Source organism: Cnephaeus nilssonii, assembly GCF_951640355.1.
Source record: "Cnephaeus nilssonii genome assembly, chromosome: 7".
NCBI lineage: Eukaryota > Metazoa > Chordata > Mammalia > Chiroptera > Vespertilionidae > Cnephaeus > Cnephaeus nilssonii.
Genome location: NC_137078.1, coordinates 96,682,510 through 96,710,484, shown reverse-complemented (window position 1 = coordinate 96,710,484; position 27,975 = coordinate 96,682,510). Strand labels below are relative to the sequence as shown.

Here is a 27,975-nt window from a genome sequence, read left to right as displayed (position 1 = left end):
CCTCGGCCCGGGGCCACCAAACAAAAGAGCGGGAACCTCCATCCACGCCCTTGTTTTCTTTGCCCCTTGACAGCTGGAGGCCCCACCCACCCCAGCCCAGACAGGCTCCCGGCGGAACTACAGCCCCCATGATGCAGCGGGAGTCCCGAAGCTTGCGTCATCGGCGTGGGACGCCGGGGCGGTGAAGGAGCGCGCTGAGATGCCTCTCCAGGCCCTGAGCAGACGCACCTCTGACCCCTAAAGAGTGGTGGGGTCCAATCAGTTGAGCTGGGAGTCCAACGACTCACCCGGGCCAGAGCGGCCAACCTGCGGCGGCTGGTGTCACGCGCGTCCTCCCTACTCCTCCCGCCTCCCCTCGGGCTGGCGCTTGCTGGTGACGTTGGGGGCATGATGGCCGCCGTGAGGCCGGGAAGGTGAAGGTGAGAGGGCGAGCGCGCCGGGTGGTGGGGACGGGTGGGTCCGGCCCCGCTCGGCGAGTCTTGAGCAGCCCGGGGGTGAATCTTTGGGGCCCTGAGGTGGGATGCCGGGGGCCCGGAGGGTCCAGATCCGGGCGGGCGGGCAGGCGTCCCCACGCCCTGGTCTCGCCGCCGGGCCCGCCTTGGCCCTGCGGAGAGGGGCGGGACTCGGGGTGGGGTCCCCTGACACTCCTCGTCACCCCAGGCTTCCCGGCCACATTCCACCCCCCTGCCCGGTCTCCTTCTCATACCCAGCCCTTCACATTAGCCAGCATTTACTCAGCACGTGAGCAGAGCCCACGATCTTCAGCGTAGCGCCCCGCGCTGCCCTCCCTGCCCTCGTTTGGGCACTTCCTACCCTCTCATACGGTTGTCTATTTACTTGTTTGACTTCAAACCCCACGGCAAGACCCTTGAGGGCAGGGACTGTTTTTTTTTTTTACCCATCCCTAACGCTAGGCCTGGCACACACAAAGAAGGCACCCAGAAAATGCCGACTAACGAGCTGTTTGGGTGCAGGAAGCCAAAACCTGCCCATTCCCCTCTCGTAATCCTTCACTGCCCTATTTCTTTAATTTCTCTCTCTTCTCTCTTCCCTCCTCCCAGAGAGGGCTCTGGTGATCGCCCTTCTCACATAATTGAAGACAAGTGAGCTTTGGAGTGAAAGGGAGGTGGCGTCTGAGTTCTCAGCGTGGCCACTCCACTCGCAGTCTGTACATCTTTTAGGTATCCCGAGCCTCTGCACCATAGAGTTGAGAATGAAGGAGGACACTTGACAGCATCTGGCACACATAGGTTTTCACTAAGTCCCACTTCTGCGCCTCATCCCTGCCCTCCTACCTCCAGTCCTCAGTTCCACGCCCTCAAGCCCTGTCCTCATCCTGCTTCCTCCTCCGCTCCTCTCCCCACTCTGGATTTGCCTCTACCAGCGCCCCTCCTTCTCCCCAGCACATGGCTGACCATCAGGCCATCACACGACTGAATGTGTGTTTGTACACACCCAGGATTGGCCCCACACCTGCGTGTTGTGTTTTTCCTTGGGGCACTTCACATTGTCACCCCGTACCCCAGTGAGTAAGCAAGCTTCCCTCAATGAGTCAGCTTCCCTCAGGGATGTGTTGGTTGAGCTTTATACCCGATTAGACATGCTTTGTGCGTACCAGTTTTTTGGGAGGATTCAATCCTGGAATCTGTCTGTTGACATGTCCCCTTTTTTTTCCAAAGTTGGAATTGGTGGAGTTAACACAACCGGTAGCCAACTTCGATCTGAGACAGGACCCAGGAGAACTGAAATACCTTCGGTCTTTTTGGCCCGGCCATGCCCATGATGCCCACCCTGTGAAGGTCTTTCACCATCTAAAAAGTAAGTGGTGGCTGGGACTTGTGGCGCTCTGCATCTGGGGGAAGGGGAAGGGATGGCTCTGTTAGCCATCCAGTGGCAAGTCTCTGGAGTGGGTCATCTTTGCACGGAGCTGGAGTTCCCCAACCCGGGTTGAAACACTATCTCCTTTCTGTTTCCATGGAGGATTTCACTGGTTGCGGAGAGACCCTGTTTAGAGGTTGACAGTTCAGGAAGTGGCTGGGCTCTCTGGGCTCTCCGAGGAATTAGTCTTCCTGGCTTGTGCTCTGCTGTGCTGGCTCCACCCTCCCGCTCTCTGCCCTGCAGAGATTGGCTCCTTATCACACCCTTCTAAGAGTCAGCTCTGCCCACTTTGCCCGCGTATACTCTTCTGTTTCAGTTTCTCAGCTTCTCCTCTGTTTTCAGTTGTGCCAGCAGACGACCTGTGGATCCATTTTCTTTTCCCTGCTAGGAGTTGCTCTACATAAATCTGGGTAAGGAGGTGGTGTGGATCCAGGGACTGTGCTTGGGATCCAGACATACCCTGCAGTGAATTTTGCTACTGCTCTCCCTACACCCAAGACACCTAATACTTCTCTACTAATGGCCTAAGTTGAGGCAAAGCTTTCTATTACCATGGAGTGCTAATAGTTTCAGTTTGGAATTTGGTTTGGTTCTGGTCTAGGTTAATATTAATAACAATCTTTGTGTGTGTGTGTGTGTGTGTGTGTGTGTGTGTTGATTTGAGAGAGAGGAGAGAGAAACATCAATTGGTTGCCTCCTGTACGCACCCGACGGGGGGTCGAACCTACAACCTGGGTATGTCCCCTGGGTGTGTCCCCGAACCCGATACCTTTCCGTGTACAGAGTGACGCTCCAACCAATTGAACTACCTGGCCAAGGCAATAACAGTCTCTTAATATTGTTCCCCTAGCAGTTCTTTGGGGTGAGAGTGGGGGACTATCAGGATGAACGAGATTTTTCCCAACGTGTGATCAGGATTTAAAAAACTGTTACATAGAAGAAGGGTTTCTTCAGACAAATTTGTGAAAGGCTGCATTAAGTACAATTAAACTAGTGTCTTTACAACAGGCCTTGCTGCCCAAAGTCTCTACTGCGCTCATGTGCTCTGGGGGAGGGGTCTGAGACACACAGTGGAACGGGTGCACTAGCGTGCTGTGGGCCACGCTTGGGAAGTGCTTTTGTAAACTCTCTGAAACCACGGCCTCAGGATGCTTTGCAGCAGTCACATCTGCAAGCATAGTGGATAGCTGAGCCTGGGGATGGCCCCTGCCTGCGGTGAGCCCTGCGGTGAGCCCTGCGGTGAAGTAGGGACTATCAGGGCTTTCCAGAGGGACAGGAACCCAGCGCCTCCCACTTCCTGGAAGGCTGGGAAGCCAGCAGGCGAAACCCAAGATAGTAGGGGCCCTATCTTGGCTTGTGTGCGTGTATTCTGCAACTTTGGTCCGTTGGTGTGCCTATGTGTGTTTAGCTGGCTCTTTGGGAGGATTCAATCCTGGAATCTGAAAGGATTGTTCCACTCTTGCCTCACTGAGCTCCAAATACTAAGAAACAGATGCTTAGTCAAAAGCTGCTTTTTAAGAAAAAAGTGGATGTGGGTGTTCCAGGGATGGAAGGGTAAGAAGATGCTGCCCATGAAGGGCAGTCTCTCACTCAAACCATGTTTCTCACAGTTGTGGAGGAGGAAGTAGAAATGGAAATAGGTCACTGCTCTGTGTCAGAGATTGGCTTTCTAGAAGCTCATAGATTAGACAGGGAGACAGAGTGAGGCAAAAAACCAAAACGTCAGGTAAGGTGGTATGTCCTCCCTGGAGACATCAGGGGAGCTTCGTGGAGGGGGTGACACTAGAGTTGGGTCTAGAAGATCAGTAGGAGTCAAATGGGTGAAAAAGGAAAGAGGATTCCAGGCTGAAAGCAGCATGTGCAACACAAACGGAATCTCAGCTTGGGAATTAGCAGAGCCAGAGACATCAGAGTTTGGAGGGGTTGGAGGTTCCACATGAGCGGTTCCACGTGAGCCATGTGGGGCGTGGGCATGCAGCTGCAAGTTGGGGAATGGGGAAAGCAGTCAGCTCCTGGACAAGCTGAAGTCCCAGTAGACCTTGTAATGTCAAAGAAACACTAAACTCTTACTAGCGTGCATGCCTTTGAATCTTGCACTTACTGGACACTAACACCTTTCATTTCATGTCCTTTGGGCTTGCAAACAATGACCAGAACTTTAAAGCACTTGCTTCTAAAAGCCATGCGGCCCTAGCCGGTTTGCGTCAGTGGATAGAGCGTCAGCCTGCGTACTGAGAGGTCCCTGGTTCGATTCCGGTCAAGGGCACATGCCCAGGTTGCGGGCTCGATCCCCAGTAGGGGGTGTGCAGGAGGCAGCCGATCAGTGCTTCTCTCATCATTGATGTTTCTATCTCTTTCCTCTCTTCCTCTCTGAAATCAATAAAAATATATAAAATAAGTAAGTAAATAAATAAAAGCCCCATGAATCTCAGGGAACTTGCTGCCTGGAAGCACGTCAACTTCTGGGTCTGAGCAGACCTGCTTACTGCATCCTCCTGGAACAGGTGGGGGAGCTGTGGGTGTGTTGTGGCGTTGCCTCTGCCCTTCCCTGGGGGCTGGGTGTTGTGATCTTGCTGGTAGAGTTTGTGGTTGCTATATAACATATAAAGTTACCTTTGAGCTTGTACTGCCATTCCTAGTCTTCTTAGTCTGTGGGTGTCACGCTTGTACATGTGACGAATCTGAGGCTTTGAGGATAAATAAGTTGCTCAAGTTTATGTAGCTCAGAAATAGACTGAGCACGATTTGTACCCAGTTGTGTGTCATTCCAGACTCTGTCATCTGCACGCTACATCACGCCCGTGTCAGGTATCCCTTTTCTTCTCCCCTCAGTGGTTTTCCTCTCTTACTTCTTGCATTCCTGTCTCTCTAACAGTCTTACCTGCTGGGCCACAGTCAGCCTGATTGCATGCTCTCTCCTTTTCTGCTTTGGAGGAGCCAGTGGTGTTTTCTTCCCAGTGTCCCTTTAAAAAAAAAATTTTTTTTTTTATTGATTTCAGAGAGGAAGGGGGGGAGAGAGAGAGAGAGAGAGAGAGATACAGATACATCAGTGATGAGAGAGAATCATTGATCAGCTGCCTCCTGCATGCTCCCCCACTGGGGATCAAGCCCGCAACCTGGGAATGTGCCCTTGATCGGAATCGAACCTGGGACCCTTCAGCCCGCAGGCCAACACTCTATCCACTGAGCCAAACCAGCTAGGGCCCAGTGTCCCTCCTCAGAGCACTGCTGTCTCTCTTATTTTTCTCCAAGAGTGCTGGACTAGAAGCTTTAAAAACACACACGTGTGTGTGTGTGTGTGTGTGTGTGTAATTGATTCCAGAGAAAAAGGGAGAGGGAGAGAGAGACATCAATGATGAAAAAGAACCATTGACCGGCTGCCCCTTGCATGTCCCCCACTTGGGATCGAGCCCACAACCCCAGCATGTGCCCTGACCGGGAATTGAACCATGACCTCCTGGTTCATAGGTTGATGCTCAACCACTGAGCAACACTGGCCGGGCTTCTGTCTCTTATTAAGCCCTTGACACGTGGCCTCCATGCTAAGAAACTCTCTCCCGCAGTTGTGGTGTTTTACTGAGGAGGAAGGTAGAAATGGACATACAAGCCACTTCTATCTCCCCAGAAATCATTAACAATGCAGAGTAATCCGTGGCTCTCGGCAGAACATGTTGGTTGCAATTTCCCTCTGGGTCTGTCTGTCTTTCTGCCCATTCTTTGGGATGGTTAGTTCCTAAGAGCCAGTTTTCAGGTATGCAAAATCTACTTTTTCTAGATATTTTGTTTCTCGGGAACTTTGACACCCTTTGGAAGTTTGTCATATATGTATGCTTACTCATGAGCAACGCCTTCTCCTTTCCCAGGTAGAGAGAATGATTGCTTGGCCTTGGCCGATGAGAGGCTGAGGGCTCTGATTAGGCCTGCTAGAGAGGGAGTGGCGGACAGGAATTTGCTGGGTGTTGTGGAGGGTAGAGCCAGGCACACCCACATGGCTGTGGCACACACTGACTCATCCATGGAGGGGCTTTTTTCCCTTTGCCTTCACAGGATCCCAGGGCTCTGCTGGTGGAGTAGCTCTGTGTGTAGCAGGATCTCTGAGCAACAGTCTGCTTTTGGGACCAGAGATTCCCAACCACATGAGGGTGCTACCTTCTTCGTTTCGGTCTGTCTGCCCTTTTGACTTGAGCCAAATGTCTCTAGGGCTTTGGAGTGAGGTCTCGAGACCCCTAACATGTTATTGCTCTCTGGAAAAACCAGGCTGTGAAGATGTGTGTGAGAGCAAGAGAGCCGCCCACACAGAAACAGGCCGTGCTGATAAATGCTAACAGTGCTTATCACAGGGAGGTGGTGTCCGAGTAGGACTTCCAGCCCCGTAGAAATATTTACAGGTTTATTAGAGCCAGACCAAGGACATGCCCGGAAGCAGGACCGAGGAAATGCTGACTGAGAATATGCTACGGGCATGGCCGTTTGCAGTTCCTTTCCTGCATGGGAATGAAAGGAGGGAACTAAGGGTGATTACGTGAAATCCATTGGTGGCAGACGAGGAGGCAGGGGAAGCAGAGCTGGGGAACCGCTGATTGGATGAAAAGTAAAATGGAGAGATGCATACTTCTTTTACATTGGTGTGCAAAAATAGTTAACCTTTAACATTTACAGTGAATAGAGGTGGCATAGAGATAATAAGATATGTGTTCCCATGAGGGTGGTTATGTCTCTGAGGGGGTCTGAAAAAGAGCATTACTCTGCTATTTCAAAAGTACCCAGATACCCAAGAACAGAAGGTTAAGGCAAAGATTAACTTTTTACTGAGGAGGTTATAGGCCTGAGGTGTGACTGCCCACCATGACCTACCCAGTTAGGAATTTATCATCAGATCATCCTGTGCTGTTACTTTCGGCCACTGAGCTTGTCAGTTACTACATAGCTCCTTTGGATTTTTTTTTGCCTTTAGTTTCCACATTTCCTACTCTGCACACATTGATAATGAGGGAGACCAATACATGTTTTTAAGTAAAGTATAGACCTCTCCCTTGAGGATCATCCTGCCTCTGTGCCCCCAACCCCAAAACCAAAATCTGTTAAAATTAGGGCCGTTGGGACCCGGACAACAGGGGAGAGTAGTGGGAGTTTCTGACTTTGAGCATCACTTTGCTTTCGCTGCTTTCAGTACTCAGCGCTGTTTCTCAGGTGGGTGATGTGCAGGAAAGAGGTGGATTTCTGTCACGCTTTTCTGCCTCTCGATTCCTCCTCGTCTCTCTGAGGTGGGGAAGGCGGGGCTGTCACTGTCCAACAGGCGAGGAACGGCCAGTGCTAGGCCTGAATTCGGGCCCTGACTCCAGCGTCTGAGTGCCCAGGCTCTGTGACAGGGAGCCTGGCCCTAGTGTCCTGAGAAGTCCTTGCTTATTCGTGAGATGTGGCTCCTACTTCCCCGGCACTGCTCTGGTCCTGGAGCCCGTGTTCTCTGTGGACCCTCGGCTGGTCCCCGCCCCCCTACAGCCCCTGCCATACACCAGAGTAACGCCCAGCCGGGTGTTCCCGGGCTCGCTGACGGTCTCTTCTCTTACAGCGCGATGTCCCTGTTCTTCCCTCGATGCAACTCCGTTGTCACAGTCAAGAAGGATAAGAGACACATGGCTGAGGTGAATGCTTCTCCCCTCAAGCACTTTGTCACTGCCAAGAAGAAGATCAATGGCATTTTTGAGCAGCTGGGGGCCTACATCCAAGAGAGTGCCACCTTCCTTGAAGGTGAGACGGGCACCTGCTGAGCCAGGCCCGCTCCTGTCAGTTTTGATATTTAGGGGGCAAGGTTTTGGGGTGGGCAGGAACAGCCCTGCTCCTGGGGGGCTCCTGCCCAGATGCGTTGTCACCTCCAGCAGCGCTCTGCTCGGAATGGTGTGGAGTTGGGTTCCAGGGAGATCGGCCAGGAAAACAAGGGCCCTGTCATTTAAGAATTCCCTGTATACGACTTCATTTAATCACGAGGGGTAGGCGGATCTAATCCCCATCTGAAACACAAGCAGATGGAGGGGTGAGTTGCATGATCCTTTGTAAGTGACACACGGGCTTTACCCAGGTGTTTTCCTTGGCCCAGTTCTGCTGCCATTCATACGGGGCTCTTTCTGGGTGTTTATTTCTGACCAGGGTGTTCTCTGATATTTTTAGACAACAGGACTATGAATAGGAAACTTGCATCACTGGCACCTTTTTCATTAGTTACTGGTTGGAGCCCAACCTGGAGGCTCAGCAGAGAAGGGCTGGTTCCCAGGGTCCTGCTCAGTCTGAGTGTCCCTCCAGCCACTGACTTTCTCAGGCTCCCTCTAGAAGGCACATCCTGGCTCCAGGTCCTGGGATTGTCAGGAAAGATGCAGTAGCTGAGTCTTATCTGCCTTTGGTCTCCCCACTTATAAAAGCAGGGCTCAGGCGAGACCAGGGGTTTTCCGATTCTAGTCTGTGGAACCCTAGAGGTTCAGTGGAAATGCTCCAGGGACACGCTTGGCTTCTGCTTGGTTTACGTGTCAGCTGCTACTTAAAGGAAAGGAAATGTGTCCAGTACTATGGTCTGAATGTTTGTGTCCCCCCAGATTCACATGTTGGACTCCTAAGGCCCATGTGATGGTGTTAGGAGGTGGGGCCTTTGGGAGGTGATTAGGTCATGAGGAGGGTGGAGCCCTCACGAATGAGATTTGTGCTCTTATAAAAGAGACCCCCACGAAGCTCTAGCCCCTTCCACCAGGTAAGGATACAAGAAGTCGGAACTGGAAGAGGGCCCTCACCCACCAGCTGGCATCCTGATCAGTACATTTCTGTTGTGTGTGAGGCACCCAGTCGGTACTGTGTTACAGCAGCCTGAGCGGACTGAGACAGAGTGGACTGTCTATGCCCTGCCCTTAGCATGGGGCCTGATGCAAGAGAAAGTATTTCCTAAATATTTGTTAAACTTCAAAATCTGAATGTTAACGTTATAAGGTTGGTTGTTGAAATTATTCCTGTTCATGACCTGCTTATTTAGCAGTATGTCTGGTGTGCCTGGCAGTGGGCATGCAGGGATGGGGTAGACCAGGCCTCTGTCCTCCCAGAGCCCAGACTATAACCCTCTGAGTCACTTACTCAGGTGGTGCTGAGGGCAAACACGTGCTTAATGAAGGTTTTTATGAGATGGCATCAGGAGTGGTGTTTCGATGTCTTTCTTTCTTTTTGGTGAAAATATGAGGCCTCTCCTGTTGGTGGACTGGAAGGGAAAGAGCTGGAGAACCTGAGATGTGTTGGGATTGCCCTGGCTGGGGGAGGGGAGAGTAACTGCTTTAGGACTGAGAGTTTGTTGGCCTACTGGCTGTCTCTTTTAAATGTAGCTTTGAAAAGTGGTCAGAATTGTGCCTGGCATGTAGTGAGAACTTTGTATTTGTTAAGTACTAAACATGAAAGTAAATGATGACAGTTAATATTTGAGTATCCGTCATGCACTAGCCACCATTTTTAGCGCTTTTTGTGCTTTAATTCATTTAATCCTTGCAGTAGTCATATGAGGTAGGGACTGTTATCTGCATTTTAAGGGTGAGGAAACTAAGACCCAGAAAGGTCCATTTGCTTGAGGCCACAAAGCTAGGAAGAGGCGAGACCAGCACGTCCTTGCCTGCACTGGGACCAGGTAGTCCGGCCCCGGGAGCCGTGTTCGTCACTGTGCACTGCGGCCCACAGTAGGGAATTGGGACCTCTGTTCCTCCCAGACGTGACAGTGGAACTCCTGAGAGCAGGTGCTGACCCATTTCCACTCCCCGCCTCCAGACACCTACAGGAATGCAGAACTGGACCCCGTTACGACAGAAGAACAGGTTCTGGACGTCAAAGGTTACTTGTCCAAAGTGCGGGGCATCAGCGAGGTGCTGGCCCGGCGGCACATGAAAGTGGCTTTTTTTGGCCGGTGAGTTCTTGAAGCCCTCACTCCTTTTTCCTTCTGGGCTGGAAGGGAGGGAGGGGGTGAGGGAGACACTTTGTGCAGGACACAGGCTGAGCACCCCAAGGTCCTGGGGGCACGGTAGGCAAGAATGCTGCAGCAGGCTGCCCTGTAGCAGCAGTTACCAGCTGGGCGGACGTGGTGGGGCCTCGTGTGAGGAGGAGCACAGTGGGAGAAGAGCAGCAAACTTGGCCTTTTGAGTAAACCAGGGACATTGGGGCCATTCAGCTGAGGTCACTGAGACTGAGGGTGTCAGTGGTTTCAAGTGGAAGGGTGGGGCTCCTTCAGGTGGTCTCCATCAGTGATGCTGAGAGGCTTGCGGTCAGGCCAGGCCTGTTTAAGGACATAAGCGACATTGTGTTGACTCCACACCATGTGAGTGCCTTGCATGTTGGTTTGCAGTGATGAGCCAGGAGCACCTCACAGGACAGGACAGGCGTCTGTCCGTCCATTTCCATAAACTCAGAGCGCCCTCTCTGCCTGTCTGGGCACTGCTGTGCCTCGGGCTTCCAGGCCGGTAACTCCATTGCGAAAGCCCAAGATGCAGATGTGGTGGCCTCACTGACAGCCAGTGTCTCCGTCCCACAGGACGAGCAATGGGAAGAGCACTGTGATCAATGCCATGCTCTGGGACAAGGTTCTGCCCTCCGGGATCGGCCACACCACCAATTGCTTCCTGCGGGTGGAGGGCACCGATGGCCACGAGGCCTTCCTCCTCACGGAGGGCTCCGAGGAGAAGAGGAGCATCAAGGTGCAGTGCTGTGCGGGACTGGGGGCAGGGCCGCGGCCCTGGGCATCCTGGGGGGTGAATCTGGGCTTAGACCAACTAGCAAGACAGGAGTAAGGGCGCCCTAGGAGAGGGTGGTGCCCTGCTGATGGGGTGTGGAACCCTGTTCCCTGGCTCTTTAGGAGGAGAGCTGTTTCAGGGAGGGCTGGAACCGGGAGCACCAGGAATGAGGAGCCTGCAGGTCCTTGCACGTTACCCAGCAGGCCATCTGGCTTTTCTCTTGACCTGAAGAGAGTACATGCCTTGTTCTACTCGGGGAAGTTTCCAGAGAGCGATTCCTGCATTTGCTTGGGGGTTCTGACATACCAGCTAGGAGCTTGTACATTTAATTTTCCTGAGAGCCAGTCGCATTCTTGTGTGGGGCCAGATGCTCATTTTGGTTCATAAAGACTTACTACAGAGCACCGCCAGCTTTAGCGCAGAGTCTGAGGAAGAAGCTTGAGAGAGGAGTGAAGAATAGTTGGTTCTCCTGGCAACTCCAGCTCTTGACTTTAATGTGTGCAATGAAGGGAAAGGGGAAGCAAAGTGGCCAGCAGTCTCAGGCCACTGTGCCATGCCGGGCAGCACAGGCAGTCTGCCCTGTGGCAGCAGTAACCAGCTGGGCCTGAGCCCTGAACGTCCCTCCCCTCCACCCATCAGACTGTGAACCAGCTGGCGCATGCCCTCCACCAGGATGAGCAGCTGCATGCCGGCAGCCTGGTGAGTGTGATGTGGCCCAACTCCAAGTGCCCGCTGCTGAAGGATGACCTCGTGCTGATGGACAGGTAAGAGGGAAGGTGCCTGTGTAGGAGGTCCAAACTTAGAGGGCCAGGAGTCCCATTTCTGGATCATCCAAGCCAATGTCCCCTGGGCCCTGTCCTTGCTCTGCTTATGTATTGGCTCTACCAAATCCCCCTGCCTCTTGGATTTCCTCCGGGGTCTGGTTATGGTACCTATTGGCATCAGTGCCCTGAAGATGTGCCAGTGATGGCCTGTGAGGAGGGTGGGAGGGGTGGCCAAAGCCTCCACCCGATGTTAGTACGTGTGTGGGGGGGTGGGGTCCGTGTTGTACTTTATTTCTGGGGAAGGAGCACTTTATTTTGCTCCTGCTTTGTGGGCAGGTTGCAACTATACCAAGAAATATGGTACTATAGTGCTTATTGGACTTTCATGAATATAACACCACCTTTTTAAAAAAATTTTTATTATTATCTTTTAATATATTTTTTTATTGATTTTTACAGAGAGGAAGAGAGAGGGATAGAGAGTTAGAAACATCGATGATAGAGAATCATCGATCAGCTGCCTCTTGCACACCCCCTACTGGGGATGAGCCAGCAACCAAGGTACATGCCCTTGACCAGAATTGAACCTGGGACCCTTCAGTCCGCAGGCCGACGCTCTATCCACTGAGCCAAACCGGTTAGGGCACTTCACCTTTTTTATTATTATTAATTTGAGAAAGAGAGAGAAACATCAATTGTTTCCACTTATTTATACATTCATTGGTTTGTTCTTATATGTGCCCTGACCGACGATTGAACCCACAACCCTGGTGTATTGTGACGCTCTAACCAGCTGAGCTACATGGCCAGGGCAGCACGTCACCTTAATTGTTTATCTCCGAGTAAAATTATAAATCATTATGTTTTTGTAAAAGTGATAGATGCACGTGGCAGGAAACACATTCAGATTACCTGGAGTGTTATGAGATAAAAAGTAAAAATCCCTTCAGTAAGGGACGACATTTTACTCCCCTCTTTAGCCGTCTCTCCCTTGCTTGGCTGCCTCAGGTCTGCCACAGCAGGAAGAACAGGACCCATGATCTGTGTGCCTGATATTGGTTTAACCCTGTCACCTCTAGCCCTGGCATCGATGTCACCACAGAGCTGGACAGCTGGATTGACAAGTTTTGCCTGGACGCTGATGTGTTTGTGCTGGTGGCCAACTCGGAGTCTACCCTGATGCAGACGGTAACCCCTCCTCCGACTTTCCCATGCTCCCAGGGCCTTGGCTGGCTGGGCCCCTCCTCCACTGAGGTCTTTCCCTCTCGTGCAGGAAAAGCAATTCTTCCACAAGGTGAGCGAGCGCCTGTCCCGCCCCAACATCTTCATTCTGAACAACCGCTGGGATGCGTCCGCCTCGGAGCCCGAGTACATGGAGGAGGTTGGTGCCTCTTTATTCAGCAGTTTGGGGACTGCCACCCCACATGTGTACGTACCCGGGGCCCCTTCGTGCACTCCCAGGCTGCATCAGGTTCACGCCTTTCCTAAAGGAGTTTCATCACCACAGATTTCCCAAGTGTTCCCTCGGGTCACTGAGGGGTCTTCTGCTGCCTTTATATACTCTCTTCACCTCCCAGTCACTTTCCCAGATCCCTCCACCCTTCAGAGGTTTTCATCCAGGTCTGCAGAGCATCCCCAGCACATTAGCTGCATCTTGTTTGGGGCCTGTGCTCACTTTGGTTCATAAAGGATCAATCATCATAGGACCAGCTCAGCTCTAGGAAGATACCTAGGAAGGAGGCTTAAAAGAGGGGTGAAGAATAATTGGTTCATGTGTGAGATGAAAGAAACAGGAGTCACAGATTGGTAATAAGGGATGAAAAAGTGTGCAGTCAGCAGGTTGACATTGGGCAGTGTGTCTTTGGCAAATTCCTCACCTGTGAGGTGGATGTAATAGAATTACAACAGGGATGAAATCTCTCAACATTGAGATGGGCATGCGGCAGGTGGCCCCAAGAGGCTGTTGGCATTTGAAAGTTCTAGTAGTAGAACCCTAGACTTCAGAGCTAGACGGGATTGTATGGGGGTGCCCAGTCATTTCATAGATAAGGCCTTGGAGGACTCGGCTTGTCAGCATAGAGCCCAGGTGGAGGTTTCTCAACTCCCGGTTCCTTTCATTCTGGGGCACGAAAGTGAGACACTGGTTAGGCCCTCACAAGAGGCAGCTTGAGGCATGTGTTAGCATTTCTGCTTATCTACACTAATAAAAGAGTAAGATGCAAATTGACCGTACCTTCGCGATACCCACCAGCCAAACAGGAGTGAGTATGCAAATAATGTAATAAAGATGGCAGGTCAGTTTGCATATGCAGGCGCCAAGCAGCCGGGGGTGGGGCGTTCTGCACCACTCCAGCTGCTTCAGGCCTCTGGGCAGCGTGGGAAGGTGGGAAGGCGGTTCCAGCTGGAGCGAAGGCGGTGCCGGCAGCCAGGGGAAGGAAGGCCCGGCATCGGGCCTCTAGTATGTACATAAAACACCTTTGGCAGGCCATCCCCTAAGAAACTCCCGTGGCCACATTGCTTCTGAGGAGTGTGGTGACTGGAGAGCAGAAATGGTGGGAGATGGTTCACCTGCCCCACCTGGTCACATTCACCCCTCTGCTTGGGCTCCAGGTGCGGCGGCAGCACATGGAGCGTTGCACCAGCTTCCTGGTGGATGAGCTGGGCGTGGTGGATCGAGGCCAGGCTGGAGACCGCATCTTCTTTGTGTCTGCCAAGGAGGCGCTCAACGCCAGGATCCAGAAGGCCCAGGGCATGCCCGAAGGAGGTGACAGTGAGACCCACTCCCTCCTTTTCGCTACTGTTTGAGACGTTTGGTCTCATGCTCCCAGCCAACAAAAAATAGTTCTGAGAAGGATGTGGTGAGAAGAGCCTGAGTGAGAAGCCCTTTGCTCCCCCCAGTGTTTAGCCAAGTGTCGCATTGGCGTGGCTTTGTGGGTTTTCACTTGCCTCCCCTGCGCAGTTATTTCCAGACTAACATGCAGTTCTCCTAGGGGGCGCTCTTGCAGAAGGCTTTCAAGTGAGGTTGCTTGAGTTTCAGAATTTTGAGAGGAGGTTTGAGGTGAGTCCTTTGATTCTGGTCTCTGGTGCTTCTGGCTTCCCAGCGGTCACCGGCCATGTCCCGGTCAGTGACACCAGAGCCTGGCCCTGGCTGGTGGCCAGGTGGCCTCCTCAGCACCTCTTGTCTGTTCCAGGAGTGCATCTCGCAGTCCGCAGTGAAGACCAAATTCGAGCAGCACACGGTCCGGGCCAAGCAGATTGCCGAGGCAGTTCGCCTCATCATGGACTCCCTGCACATCGCGGCTCAGGAGCAGCGGTAAGGACCCGGGAGCTCGGGCAGGCCTGGGTGAAGAGGGGATGCTGGGAAGTGACCGCCGCACCCCCTGCCTGGGATGATGGGCCCAGGGGCAGAGCCCTGCCAGCAGAGCCGAGTCTCTGGGTTCCCATGCAGGTGCCCTTCCCAGCCACCAGGCCTCACTAGATGTACCCGGAGCAGCCTGGTGAGGGGACCGTTGGGGGCTGTCCCACTGGGCCTGTGCAGCATGGGGCTCTGAAATGCCGCCTCACAAGCTCATGCTGGAGGCCTGGCCCAGAGTCCCTGGGCACTACAGCCATGCTCAGAGCCCGAAGCGGGACACGTTTTAAAAAGAACCTTTTTTGGAGAGATGTTGAAATACAGGAAGGCACAACGATTAAAGCACCTTGCTACCACCACACAGAATTGATAGTCAGTGTTTTCTTTATCTTATTTTTAAGTTAAAACACAGAAAAAATGGAAGTACCTTTGGTTCTTCAGCCCCTTGACCCAATATCACTCTGCTCACCCCCCCAAGGTGACCATGATCATGAATCTGGTGTGTAGTCCTATGATCCATGTAAGAAGAACTTTTTGCGTAAACCCTGAAGAACATGTAGTATTGCTTTGTGTGTGCTCTGAACATACAGCCACAGCGTCATTCTGGGTACTGCACAGTCTTTCTTTCACTCACCTCTCCTTTGCCTTCATCTGTGGGTACATGTGTTAGGAGCTGTGACAGTTAACTGCTAGAGAGTATGCCATGTGAAATGAGAATACCTCATTTTCCCATTGACTGCCTTTTTTGTTGTTGTTAATCCTCACCAGAGGATATTTTTCCATATTTTTTTAAAAATATATTTTATTGACTTTTTTTTTTAGAGGAAGGGAGAGGGATAGAGAGTTAGAAACATTGATGAGAGAGAAACATCAATCAGCTGCCTCCTGCACACCCCCCACTGGGGATGTGCCCGCAACCAAGGTACATGCCCTTGACCAGAATTGAACCTGGGACCCTTCAGTCCAAAGGCCGATGCTCTATCCACTGAGCCAAACCAGTTAGGGCTCCATATTTTTTTTAGAGAGAGTGGAAGGGAGAAGGAGGAGAGAGAGAGAGAGAGACATTGATGTGAGAGAGACACATCGATTGGTTGCCTCCTGAAAGGGGCCCCGACCAGGGCCAGGGATTGAGCCTGCAGCTGAGGTACGTGCCCTTGACTGAATCAAAACAAGGACCCTTCATTGGCCGCAGGCCGATGCTCTGTCCACTGAGCCAAACCGGCTAGGGGCCCAATGGCTGCTTTTCAGATTTTATTTTTTTTGCTGTTGCAAACCATGCTGCAGGGGACACCATTTACTGGCCCCAGGCACATTCGTGCACTCCTTTCTGGGGTTAAATCTGGGAGGTAGGGCTGTTCACTTTAGGGTGCGTGCATTTTCAGTTTTACTTGGTTGCTTTCTGAAACATCCAAGTCCAGTCCTAGTCCCGCCAGCATATGTGCTGGAACTCCCGCGTCCTGCCCCTCACACTGCTTCGGACTGGGTGAGTTCTGCCAGGCTTCGCGGTAGGGAGGACCGCCTTCGTTCCCTGCGGAGTGGGGCTGAGCATTTTTCCCTGTTACTTGGCAGCACTTGTTCCAAACCCCCTGCAGGCACCTCCCCACGGTCACCACCACATCTTCCTAAGGAAGACCTGAGAGAGAGTGGTTGGTACCATCTCTCCCTCGTACCTGGGCAGGGAATGAGGACATACCTGTGTGTGAGTGAAACTGCCAAGGCCCCTGGGCTCGCGGCGGCCAGGACCTCAGCTGGGCCTCTCAGGCTTTCCGGCAGCCCCTCTGGCTCCTCTGCTTGGTGGAGGGGGGCCTGGGTCTCGTAACCAGCCCTCTCTCTCAGGGTTTACTGCCTGGAAATGCGCGAGGAGCGGCAGGAGCGGCTGACATTTATTGACAAACAGTTGGAGCTCTTGGCACAAGACTACAAACTGCGGATCAAGCAGATTACGGAGGAAGTCGAAAGGCAGGTGAGAAACGGGTTCGGACTCAGAGTCCAGGGTGGAAACGTGGAAAAGCAGAGCTCCTCATCCGAGAGCCTTCTCAGCCTCCAGAAGGAGCCTGTGGCCCTGACTGCAGCATGCAGAGCCTTCGCCGGGTTCACCCGTCCATTGTGTGCCCCCGGGCAGGTCACCTTCTCCAGATCTTAGATGAGCATTTGGTCAGCCAACCTCTCATGTCCCTTCTACCTCAAAAGCTTTAATTCCACCACGAGCAGAGGAAACGGCTGGCTTGGGGGGTGGGGGGTGTGTGAATAGAAGGATATTGGAATCTGAGACTCTCTCTAGATGCTCTCCCAGTGCAGATATGGACACGTTCTTTCTCGATCCCTAACGTTTCCTTCTACAGGTGTCGACGGCGATGGCCGAGGAGATCAGGCGCCTCTCTGTGCTGGTGGACGAGTACCAGATGGATTTCCACCCTTCTCCCGTCGTCCTTAAGGTTTATAAAAATGTGAGTCATTAGCAGCCGTGCTCGCATAAGCACCCCTCGATCCTTTTGGCTACTGGGTGGCATCTCCAAGCAGCCGTGATTCAGTCCCTGCTGGTCTGTCAGGACCCCTCAGCCGGGCAGACGGGACCAGGCCTCACTCAGCTCTCCCATGTCAGCTCCCAGGGCCCGGGCTGACCGGCCTCCTTGTCCTTGGGCTCCCAGGAGCAAGTCCTGACTGGGTGCTTCTTCCCTCAACCTCTCGTCTGGTCGTCTGGTTGCAGGAACTGCACCGCCACATAGAGGAAGGACTGGGCCGAAACATGTCGGACCGCTGCTCCACGGCCATCACGGGCTCCCTGCAGACCATGCAGCAGGACATGATCGGTGAGTGCAGGGAACACGGCTCGGAGGCCAGGCCGCAGAGACGACTTTCCTATCTGTCTGTCACCTTTTACGATGAGTCAACTCGATGCCTTCAGGTTCTGGGTGATGTCATGAGTTCATTCCACACGTAGCCTCTGGAGCCGTCTTGTGTTACCACACGGGACCGTCACCGGCTGAGTGGCCTGCTCCTTAATCCACGTGAGGCATAGTGTTAGCAGGGGTAGAGCCCAGACCTGCACCCCTGGGAGAGCTGGCCCGCCCGCCCGAGTGTGGCACTCCCGGTCCCACAGCCCTCTCATCCAGGCCTGGTTTCTGGGCAGAACCATCAGCGTCCTTGGCCATAGCTGCGGGCTCGCGTTCCAAGCCTCGGCCCTGGTGTGGCACGCGGAGCTGAGGTGCTCTCCCGTTCTCTTCCTGACAGACGGCTTGAAACCCCTCCTCCCTGCGTCCGTGCGGAGTCAGATTGACATGCTGGTCCCTCGGCAGTGCTTCTCCCTCAGCTACGACCTGAACTGTGACAAGCTGTGTGCTGACTTTCAGGAGGACATCGAGTTCCATTTTTCTCTCGGGTGGACCATGCTGGTGAACAGGTTCCTGGGCCCCAAGAACAGCCGCCGGGCCTTGATGGGCTACAATGACCAGGCAAGCACAGCCCCTTGCCCTGGGCGTGCGGGAGGCCCACAGTCCCGGTGGTCCCACATCCAAGCTGGTCATATCCTGAGCACTGATGTTTGTGAAGTTGCAAATGCTAGCTGTATTTTTTTCTTTTCGTTCGTTATTTATTTTAATATATTTTTATTGATTTCAGAGAGTAAGGGAGAGGGAGAGATAGAAACATCAATGATGAGAGAGAATCATTGATCAGCTGCCTTCTATTTCCCCACTACTGGAAATCGAACCCGCCACCCAGGTGTGTGTGCCCTTGACCAGAATCAAATCTGGTACACTTCAGGCCACAGGCCAATGCTCTATCTAGGGCTGTATTTTTTTTTTCTAATGCATATTAAAGTAACCATTACTACTATTAAACTATATTAAATATTTTTAAGTAACCATTATAATAATATATAACTGAAATCTAAATGACATAAAATATCTCTCCATATGCCATTAGAAATATTTTTTCTCACCCAAGGATATGTTTATTGATTTTAGAGAGTGGGGAAGGGAGAGCGAGAGAAACATCAATGTGAGAAGGAAACATCAGTGGCTTGCCTTCTGTGTGTGCCCTGACCGGGAACCAAACCTGCAGCCTTTTGATGTAAGGGATGATGCTCCAACCAACTGAGCCCCCCGGCTGGGGCTCCATATTCCGTTTTGAAATTTAGATTTTACACCATCCCTCCGTATTGTACTTTAGTTGTTGCACGTGCTGCTCTTGGTACATATCCCACACTTGGGGATGCTGAAGCCTTCCCAGGTGGCCACTGCTCACATTTTGGGGTATCCCACAGTGCTCACTTTGGGGCTAGCAGGTCTGTTATGAAGCTTAAATCCTCGTTGCAACTTGTGAAGCTCATTTCCCCAATTGTTTCAGGACCCCTAGCTTTGAGGGTCACTGAAGGTTTCATTGAATGAGCCCCATTTTTCTCCTCCCTCTCCTTGTTTCTCTCTTCAGGTTCAGCGTCCTGTCCCTCTGACGCCAGCCAACCCCAGCATGCCCCCTCTGCCTCAGGGCTCCCTCGCCCAAGAAGAACTCATGGTTTCCATGGTCACTGGCCTGGCCTCCCTGACGTCCAGGACCTCCATGGGCATCCTGGTTGTTGGAGGAGTGGTCAGTGACAAGCCCTGCTCGGGTGGGGTGGGAGGTGGGAGGACAGGTGGCTGACTGAGGGGCACAGTCCTGGTGGTCCCTGCGTGGCACCGCTTGTTCACCTCCATCAGAGACTGAGTGCTCTCTTCACTGATCGGTGCCGAGCTGTGCAGCCTCAGCCCTTTAACATATATACTTATTGACCTATTTGTCTCACTCAGCTGACACTTAGGGTAGCTCATTCCCATTTGACAGACAGGAAAGTCTGTGACTACCTTGCCAGGCTTTGAGCTCTGGCCCCATCTGACTCTAAGGCTGTGTTCTTTCCCCTGTAGGGCCTGGTTGCATGGTGGGTAGAGAAATTGATAGGCCTGGGTTCTAGAGAGGTGGGTGTGACCAGGAGTTTCTCATTTGTAGGCAAGAAAACCAAGAGCAATACTTGAAAGGGTTTAATACAAAAGAGACCAAGCATGACCTTGTCTCTCCATCTCTTGGTTTTATGGCCCTTTGCTTTCCACCCTAAGGCTTGAGATTGCAGGCTGCCTTCTTTTTAAAAATATATATTTTTATTGATTTCAGAGAGGAAGGGAGAGGGAGAGAGAGATAGAAACATCAATGATGAGAATGAATCATTGATTGGCTGCCTACTGCATGCCCCCTAACTGGGGATCGAGTCTGCAACCCGAGCATGTGCCCTTGATCGGAATCGAATCTGGGACCCTTCAGTCCACAGGCCAATGCTCTATCCACTGAGCCAAACCAGCTAGGGCTGCAGGCTGCCTTCTTGATAACTGGGGTCTCCTGTATTTCCTGATCTAGGAGACACTGCAGCCAGGATAACTTATACCTTGAATTTTTTTTTTAACGTACGTTTTTAAAAAAAAATTTTTTTTAATTTTTTTTTAGAGACAGGAAGGGAGAGGGAGAGAGAGAAAAACACACACATTGATATGATAGGGAAACTTGGATCAGCAGCCTCCTGCATGCCCCCTACTGAGGATCGAGCCCACAACCCGACCATGTGCCCTGACTGGGAATCTAACCAGCAAACTTTCAGGACAACGCTCAACCAAATGAGCCACACTGGCCACGGCTCTTTCTTTTTTTATTTATTTATTGATTTTAAGAGCACGTGCGCAAGAGAGAAACATTGATTTGTTCCACTTTTTTATGTATTGGTTGATTCTTGTATGTACCCTGATTGGGGATCAAACCCACAGCCTTGGTGTATGGAATGACGCTGCAACCCAGTGAGCTACCCAGCCAGGGCTACCTTGAGTTTTCTTGATGATGTGGGCGAGTTGCTCTATTATGGACATTTGATTTGTAGAAACGGTGGCTGAATGTAACTAACAAAATTGGCTTCCAACCTGTAAGACCAGGGTGAGACAGCCGAGGCCCCGCTCCCTCCGTCTGCAGAGGCACGTGTTCTGGTTCTTTCACAGAGGTGACCTGGCAGAGGGTCATTGGCCAAGACTCTGGCCCTTGATGGCTATGTGACCCTTTTACAACATCTCGTTTTACCCAAACAGCCTGTGAATCGGTGAAGACTGTTACGCTGGTTTTGGGGGAAACGGGTGTACAGAAACACAGCCAGGATGGCAGGCAGCACTGGAGCTCGATTTCCGGCTCCAAGCCCAGTGCTCTTTGAATGGAGCCATGCTGCCTTGAAGCAAAGTGCTCCAGACAGGACAAAAAGGAGCCGTCTGCGGAGGAACGAGGTGTGGGATGTGACTTGTCACTGTCAGCAGAGCGTTTATCTTCAAGAATTCTGTGTGCCGCCCGGCTGGATGGCTCAGCTGGTTTAGCTCGTCCTGTGGACCAAAGGGTGCCAGTTCTGCTCCTAGTCAAGGCACATACCGAAGTTGTGGGTTCAGTCCGGGTCAGGGCACGTACAGAAGGCAACCAGTTTCTCTCATGTTGATATTTATCTTTCTCTCTCTCTCCTTTACTCTCTGTAAACAAGTCCTCAGGTGAGGATTAAAAAAGAAAAAATTCCGTGTGCCTGGATCTGTACCCCTACCCACTGTTTTGCATAAATCATATGTGCAAACACCAAGTTTCCCTTATTTTATTTTTTATTTTTGGATAATCCTCACATGATATTTTTCCGTTGATTTTTAGAGAGAGTAGAAAGGAGGGGGAGAGACAGAGAGAATGAAACGTTGATGTGAGAAAGAAACATCGATTGGTTGCCTTCCACACACGCCATGACCGGGGCTGGGGATCGAGCCTGCAACCTAGGTACATACCCTTAACCAGAATCGAACCCGGGACTCTTCAGTCCATAGACCAGTGTTCCATCCACTGAGCCAAACTGGCTAGGACCCTTATTTTAAACTGTAGCTGGTCCCTGCTCTTTGGGCCTCAGTGGGATTAAAGGACACGTTGAAAAGAGGTGTTTTGAGTCGGGGCACAAAGGCTCCTTGACGGGCTCTGGGGAAAGTCCTGGCAGGGACGGGCTGAGAGGATGGACGGTGGGAGCCTCAGCTGACAGTGTGCCTCTGCAGGTGTGGAAGGCGGTGGGCTGGCGGCTCATCGCCCTGTCCTTTGGACTCTATGGCCTCCTCTATGTCTACGAGCGTCTGACCTGGACCACGAAGGCCAAGGAGAGGGCCTTCAAGCGCCAGTTTGTGGAGTATGCCAGCGAGAAGCTGCAGCTCATCATCAGCTACACCGGCTCCAACTGCAGCCACCAAGTCCAGCAGTGAGTGGCCGATAGCCCCGAGCCAGCGCCAGCTCCCGCGGTTCAGGATTCCCTCTGGGTCCCCTTCTAACCTGGAAACCATTGGGTCCTGAGCACCATCTGACCCTGACCTTCAGCTGTGCGGTGCTACCTTGCAGCCGGGGATGGGGAGTAGCATCTCTCCAGGGATGCCTGTGTCCTGGCCTGGGACCAAGTAAGAGTCTGGTTCCCCAAGGAAGGAGGACATGGAAAGATGAGGGACGTTACTTTAAAGGTTGCCTTAAAGCAGTGATGGCGAACCTATGACACGCGTGTCAGCACTGTCACACGTAGCCATTTCTGATGACACGCGGCCGCTGAGGCAGCTGCATGCCGAGGATGAAACATTTGCGAAATAATGTTTTTTCCTCAAAGTGACACACTACCCGAGTTATGCTCAGTTTTTTGGCGAAGTTTGACACACCAAGCTCAAAAGGTTGCCCATCACTGCCTTAAAGGCTTGCATTTGGGATGTAGCTTTGAAGTTCTAAGGCACATGCTCATTCTTCATGGCACAGCTCTGGTCAGGTGCGAGTGCATCGCTGGCTCTGGTGGTGGGTGAATGCTAGCTGCCATGTGGCAGGCCCTTTGCTAGGCATTGCTCCTCCACCCCTTTAGAGGCAGGCATTTTTCTTGGCATTTGCTTTTTCGAAGTGGAGAAATGGAGACTGGAAGAGTAGTCACTTGTCCCGGTCACTTCGCTGATTAGCAGCAGAGCCAAGATCTGAATCCTAGTCTCAAGCTCTGGATGCCCTGCACTCCTGGTTCTCACACGGTGGTGACAGTGAGTGTGTGTGCTGGCTGTGAGGTGCATGGACTCAGCACGGGGTAGGGAGGATTCTGCCGAACCAGGACTGGTGCAGGGCAGAGCTGCCAGCGGGTGATAGGCCTGGCGGCTGCCTTACTCTGGGTGGGTTGGATTTAGTCACCAACTTCGTTCTATAAAACAGCCACTTTGCCCGGTTGATCCCAACTCTCCTCCTCAGGGAACTGTCTGGGACTTTTGCTCATTTGTGCCAGCAAGTGGATGTCACCCGGGAGAACCTGGAGCAGGAGATTGCTGCTATGAACCAGAAAATCGAGGTTCTGGTTTCACTTCAGAGCAAAGCAAAGCTGCTCAGGTGAGGAAGCCTGGGCGGGGAGGCGTGGGCTGTGGTGTGTGGCGTGAACACATCTCCTGGTGGGGATTTAGCTTGTTCCCGTATAAGACCTTTGCCCAGCATCTGGGATGCCAGGTGTGGTGCCAGCACTGTCCCCCAGGCACCGGCAGTGATGGCTGAGGTGGCAGCAGAGGAACCAGGCGGTGTGGGGTGGGGCCGTAGGGTTACAGCTCACTGGCACCTTCTCAGCTGCAGCGTCCCGGGCACTTGACATGAGCTGCTCTGCTCAGCCTTCAGCATCCTTTTCTGTCCTTGACTGTCCACTGTGTGCTGCGGACACTGGGCTGGGCCCCCGCACGCATTTTAGTCCGTTTCTCTCTGAGCTCAGGAAAGGGGGGAAGCCAGCATTTTACCACAGGGAAGCTGGTTAGGTAGCAGGTAACTGGCAGAAGTCAGATGGGAGCCCAGATCTGCGCAGGGTCTGTCGAAACAGAGTTTGCTGGAGAGAATATTGATCTGAGGAGCCAGAGGTCCTGGGTTCTGGTCCAGGCACTCGTGTTCCGGCCAGTCACTGAGCTTTTGTGGGCCTCACTATTTCCATCTGTAAATAGGTTTCATGACAGCCACAGAGCTGAATGTGTGTGCTCTGCACAAGTCCCCAGCCGGAGATAGCATCAGCTCACGGGGACCTTGTGCTTCCTGCCCCCGCCCCTGGGGGGCAGCACCCCGGGAGCTGTGTCTTCGGGCACAGGCTCCAACCCAGGGAAGTAGACTTCCCCTCCCCTGACTGTGTCCATGTGCCCTCCCGCCCACCCCCGGGGCAGCCATTTTCCAGGGACACACTCATCCCCTGGGAACTAGCAGGCGCATGTGGGGAGTGTCTGCTGCTTGTCAGCCACTGGGGACAGGATGAACCTGAAACGGACAGGCAGGGAAGCAGAGTTCCCACCAGTTCAGGGCCTGGCCCGTGGTCCCAGGGTGAACAGACAACAGCTTGCAGCTTGGAAAGTCTCCTTTTCCTCGTGTGTAAGAAGGGGGTTTTTGGAGGGGTTTGTGCCAAGAACAGGGCTTGGCATATAATGCTAATATTACCTATTATTATCAGCTATTACCGCTGCAAAATCATTTCTCTGCAGGAATAAAGGTGGTTGGATGGACAGTGAACTCAACATGTTCATGCACCAGTACCTGCAGCCCAGCAGATAGTGGGCAGCCGGAGCCGGAGCCTGTGTGGAGAAGGCAGTGCTTCCAGCCGATGGGGCGCCTCCAGGGCTGCTCCTGTCCGGCCGCCGCCGTGAGAATGAAAGCACCAGTGTCTCACTGTTTTGAGCGCTTAAACACTAGTCGCTTTCCCCCCTCCTTCGCCTGCTGCTGCAGGGAGATTTCCCGGCTCACACCCTAGAGGAGACTTTAAACGACGACAGTGTGACACCGAGGAGTCAAGTCGAGTCTCTCTGCTTTGTCAGAGCCACTTGATTGAGCATCATTGGGTGCTTGGGAAGGTCCTGGCTCCCAGCCTCACCGCATGCCTGCTTGGAGCCTTCCCACCCCTCCTCCAGCCCACACTGATGCCGGCCCCGCACACCTGCAGACAAGGGCCGCTCTAGGGACGCTTGGACTTTCTTCCCAGATCGCATTGGCATGGTTCTGTCCCAGAAGGACTGTGGCTGGTGTCAGTTCGGTCCTTCAGCTTTCATGCTTTGTCTGTGCGCAGAGCTCTCAGACACGCGTTGATGGTGGGGCTCAGGACGCACGCCCTGGGTTTTGGGGGAGGTGGGCCTGTGCCCTGAGGGGGAGGAGGATGCCGCAGAGGCGATTGGATTGCAGTGGTGAGAATAGCTTAGGGGAGCTTGTGTGTGTAGCGCTGTGCCCTCCTGACGCCTGTGCTGTTGGAGGGGTGGCTGTTACCAGGATGAGGAGGGGCGTGCCTCCCTGCTCTTCGTTGTTGACCTTGTTCTAGTTTTGGTCCTTGGCCTGCGTGGTCTGGTTTTATCATTAGTGAGAGGTGGTTTGGTCCAGATTGTTAAAGGATGTAGTAGAGGGAAAGATGGTGGCAGGAAGGGGGCCTTGGCGGCAGGCTGGGGGGCGTGGGCCCCTTTCAGGACAGCTGGAGAAGGTGGAGTCGGGGCAGAGCAGGGCCTCCGTTAGACCTCACTCTGAGGGCCCATGGGGTCTGAGAGTCACCCCACTAGCTTGATTGCATCCCCATTGTGCCCCTTAAGAGACATGTGCCACCTCCAGCTTGGCCCGCCTGCCCCTGGCCGAGCATCCTCTGGGCTGGGTCTGTGCGGTGACGCTGCAGCTGGCCAAGGACAGTGTGGGAACCCTGGGCCCCGCCTCTGCACTCCCCATCCCCAGAGCCTCCCACCGACACACGTGGCCTCCTGTTCACTTCGAGACGTGTTTTTCACTGTTGGTGGTTAAAGTGGGGGCAGGTTCCTGTCTCCAGTGTGTTAACTGTCTGGGCGAGCCGCCTTCGGGACAGCCTTTGAAGCGCAGGTCAAAGAACATGCTAGAAAGAAGCAGCCCCTCTTCCAGCAAGAGGCAGGGCTCGTCCTGCCCTTTTGAGTCTACGTGCTCTCTGCTGTCAGGATGTGAGTTGATGGTCTCTGCACACGTGGGTGGCCACGCAGGGGCATCCCCTCCGGTCCCACTAGTCTTTCAAACCGCAGTCTGCACTGTTGTGTGGAACAAAGTGATGGGCTTCGCCGAAGGGCGTGCGGTGGGAGGGCTTGCTGAGTGTCCTGCAGGCCTGGACGGTGTCACCTCACAGCGTGCCAGAGAATCAGTGTCCCACAATTCCAATGAGTTTTGTGCTTTGGGGGGAAATTATTTAATATAACTAAACATGAATTTTTTTTAATGTAGCCCCTGGGCAATGAATGAAATTTTGAACTTGTACGATAAGTAAAATGAAATACATACCACCGAGGGAGAGACTTTCTGAAGGAAGTGTGGCAAAGACACTTGAATTTAATGCTGCTGACTCTGTTCTCTGTGTTTATGTTTATTTGCTGGAGTGAGACATGCTTGACAGTGAGTTTTTTCTCTGATGTATTTAAGGTGATATATTTGCCTGAATTGCTCCTGTATCATTGCTGATAATATTGGAAATGAAAATAAAGCTAGTTGGGAACCCTTTGTGGGATCTTCTCAGTTTACTATTCTTCTGCAAACTCCCTCTGACATAACTGAGTCTGCAGGTTAGTATTTTTTAAAAAATACTTTACTGATTTTTTTACAGAGAGGAAGGGAGAGGGAGAGAGAGTTACTGATTTTTTACAGAGAGGAAGGGAGAGGGAGAGAGAGATTGATGAGAGAGAAACCATCGATCAGCTGCCTCCTGCACAACCCCTGCTGGGGATGTGCCTGCAACCAATTCCTTGACTGGAATTGAACCTGGGACCCTTCAGTCCGCAGGCCGACGCTCTATCCACTGAGCCAAACCGGTTAGGGCTGCAGGTTAATATTAAAAATGACCTTGCCCTGGCCAGTGTGCACAGTGGTTAGAGCATCGACCCAAGCACCAAAGGTCAAGGGTTGGATTCCTGGTCAAGGGCACATACCTGGGTTGCAGGTTCGATCCCCATGAGGAGGCAACCAATTGATGTGTCTCTCTCCCTCTCCTCCTCCCTCCCTTCTACTCTCTAAAAATCAATGAAAAAAATTCCCTTGGGTGAGGATTAACAAAAATAATCCTAACAAAAGGGTAATATGCAAATTAACTGCCACTCCATCACAAAGATGGCAGCGCCCATAGCCACAAGATGGTGGCGCCCAGTCCTCTCAGCCCCACCAGAGTCCCCCGGCCCCAGGGGGGGAGGCGGGGGCGCCACTGAGAGCGGGCAATGTGAGCGGCCTGGTGGAATGCTTGCTTCGTCACCGTGAGAGAGCTACTGGCACACGGATTCGTGCGCAGGGCTATAGTAATAATAATAATAATAAATAAAATGACCTTAACCTGGGATGTTCCCTCTGTAATCGGCCTGTGGTTCCTCCTCACTCGGGGAATCTGGTACTCTCAGAAGAGCAAAGGCGTAGCTTATCTTTAAGGACCAGGAAATCGAGTGATTTCTTGACAGATTTCACTATAACTCTGAGCCGTTCATTTTTCACTTAAGTCATGACTCAGACTGGCCTACCCTAGCTTGCTTTCTGAGAACTTGGTTGTGACCTTTTCTCTCTTTCTTTGAAGGGCCCTCAGCAGTGGCTGGGCATGACTAGTCAGTTTCCTGGGCCCGGCCCCCCGGCCCCTGGGCAGTGGCCCCCACGGCCTGCTCCGCTGGTCCCTTTCAGAGGCCTCCACATCGTGGTGGGTGGCAGCCTCCTCGCCCAGGCTCCCAGGCCACAAACCGGGCATCATCCTGGACTCCACGGTCACATGCTGCATCCAAACCTGGCAGCTTTTTTTTTTTTCCTTTTTTAACTGAAATTATTGGGGGTGACATTGGTGCATACAATTATACAGGTTTCAGGGGTACAATTCTATAAAATATATCATCTGTATATTGTGTGTTCATCACCCCAAGTCTCCCCAACCCCTGCCCCTCTGCTAATTGCCATGCTGTTGTCTTTGTCTATAACGTGCCAGTTTCTGTCTTCAAAATACACCTAACCCAGAGCACTTCCCTCCACACAAAACTACCACTCACTCCTCTGACCCAGGTTACTGCCCCCTCACTCGGCCCCTCCTCGCACCCTGGCCCTCTTGTGTTTGTGTCCCGGCAGTAGCCAGGGTGACCTTGATATCGATTTGAAATAGAACTCAGACTGTGTTGCTTCTCTGCTGGAAACACTGCTCTGGGTCCCTGTTCCACCCAGAAGGAGGCCCAAGACCTTGCAGTGGCCTTTT

The 27,975-nt window shown here is 52.6% G+C and overlaps 1 protein-coding gene across 1 annotated transcript; it reads left to right on the top strand.

Annotated features, from left to right (window-relative positions):
* The first annotated feature begins 152 nt into the window (after positions 1–152).
* MFN2 (mitofusin 2) lies at positions 153–26,264 on the top strand. Its single transcript, XM_079777205.1, has 19 exons — positions 153–419; positions 1,680–1,818; positions 7,448–7,626; positions 9,664–9,799; positions 10,421–10,583; positions 11,259–11,383; positions 12,463–12,571; positions 12,657–12,764; positions 13,994–14,147; positions 14,374–14,441; positions 14,575–14,696; positions 16,572–16,698; positions 17,078–17,182; positions 17,443–17,545; positions 17,967–18,187; positions 19,164–19,319; positions 21,809–22,005; positions 23,010–23,144; positions 24,260–26,264. The coding sequence occupies exons 3-19, from the start codon at positions 7,452–7,454 to the stop codon at positions 24,327–24,329; spliced, it is 2,274 nt and encodes a 757-aa protein (XP_079633331.1). The 5' UTR covers positions 153–419; positions 1,680–1,818; positions 7,448–7,451; the 3' UTR covers positions 24,330–26,264.
* The last annotated feature ends 1,711 nt before the right edge of the window (positions 26,265–27,975 follow it).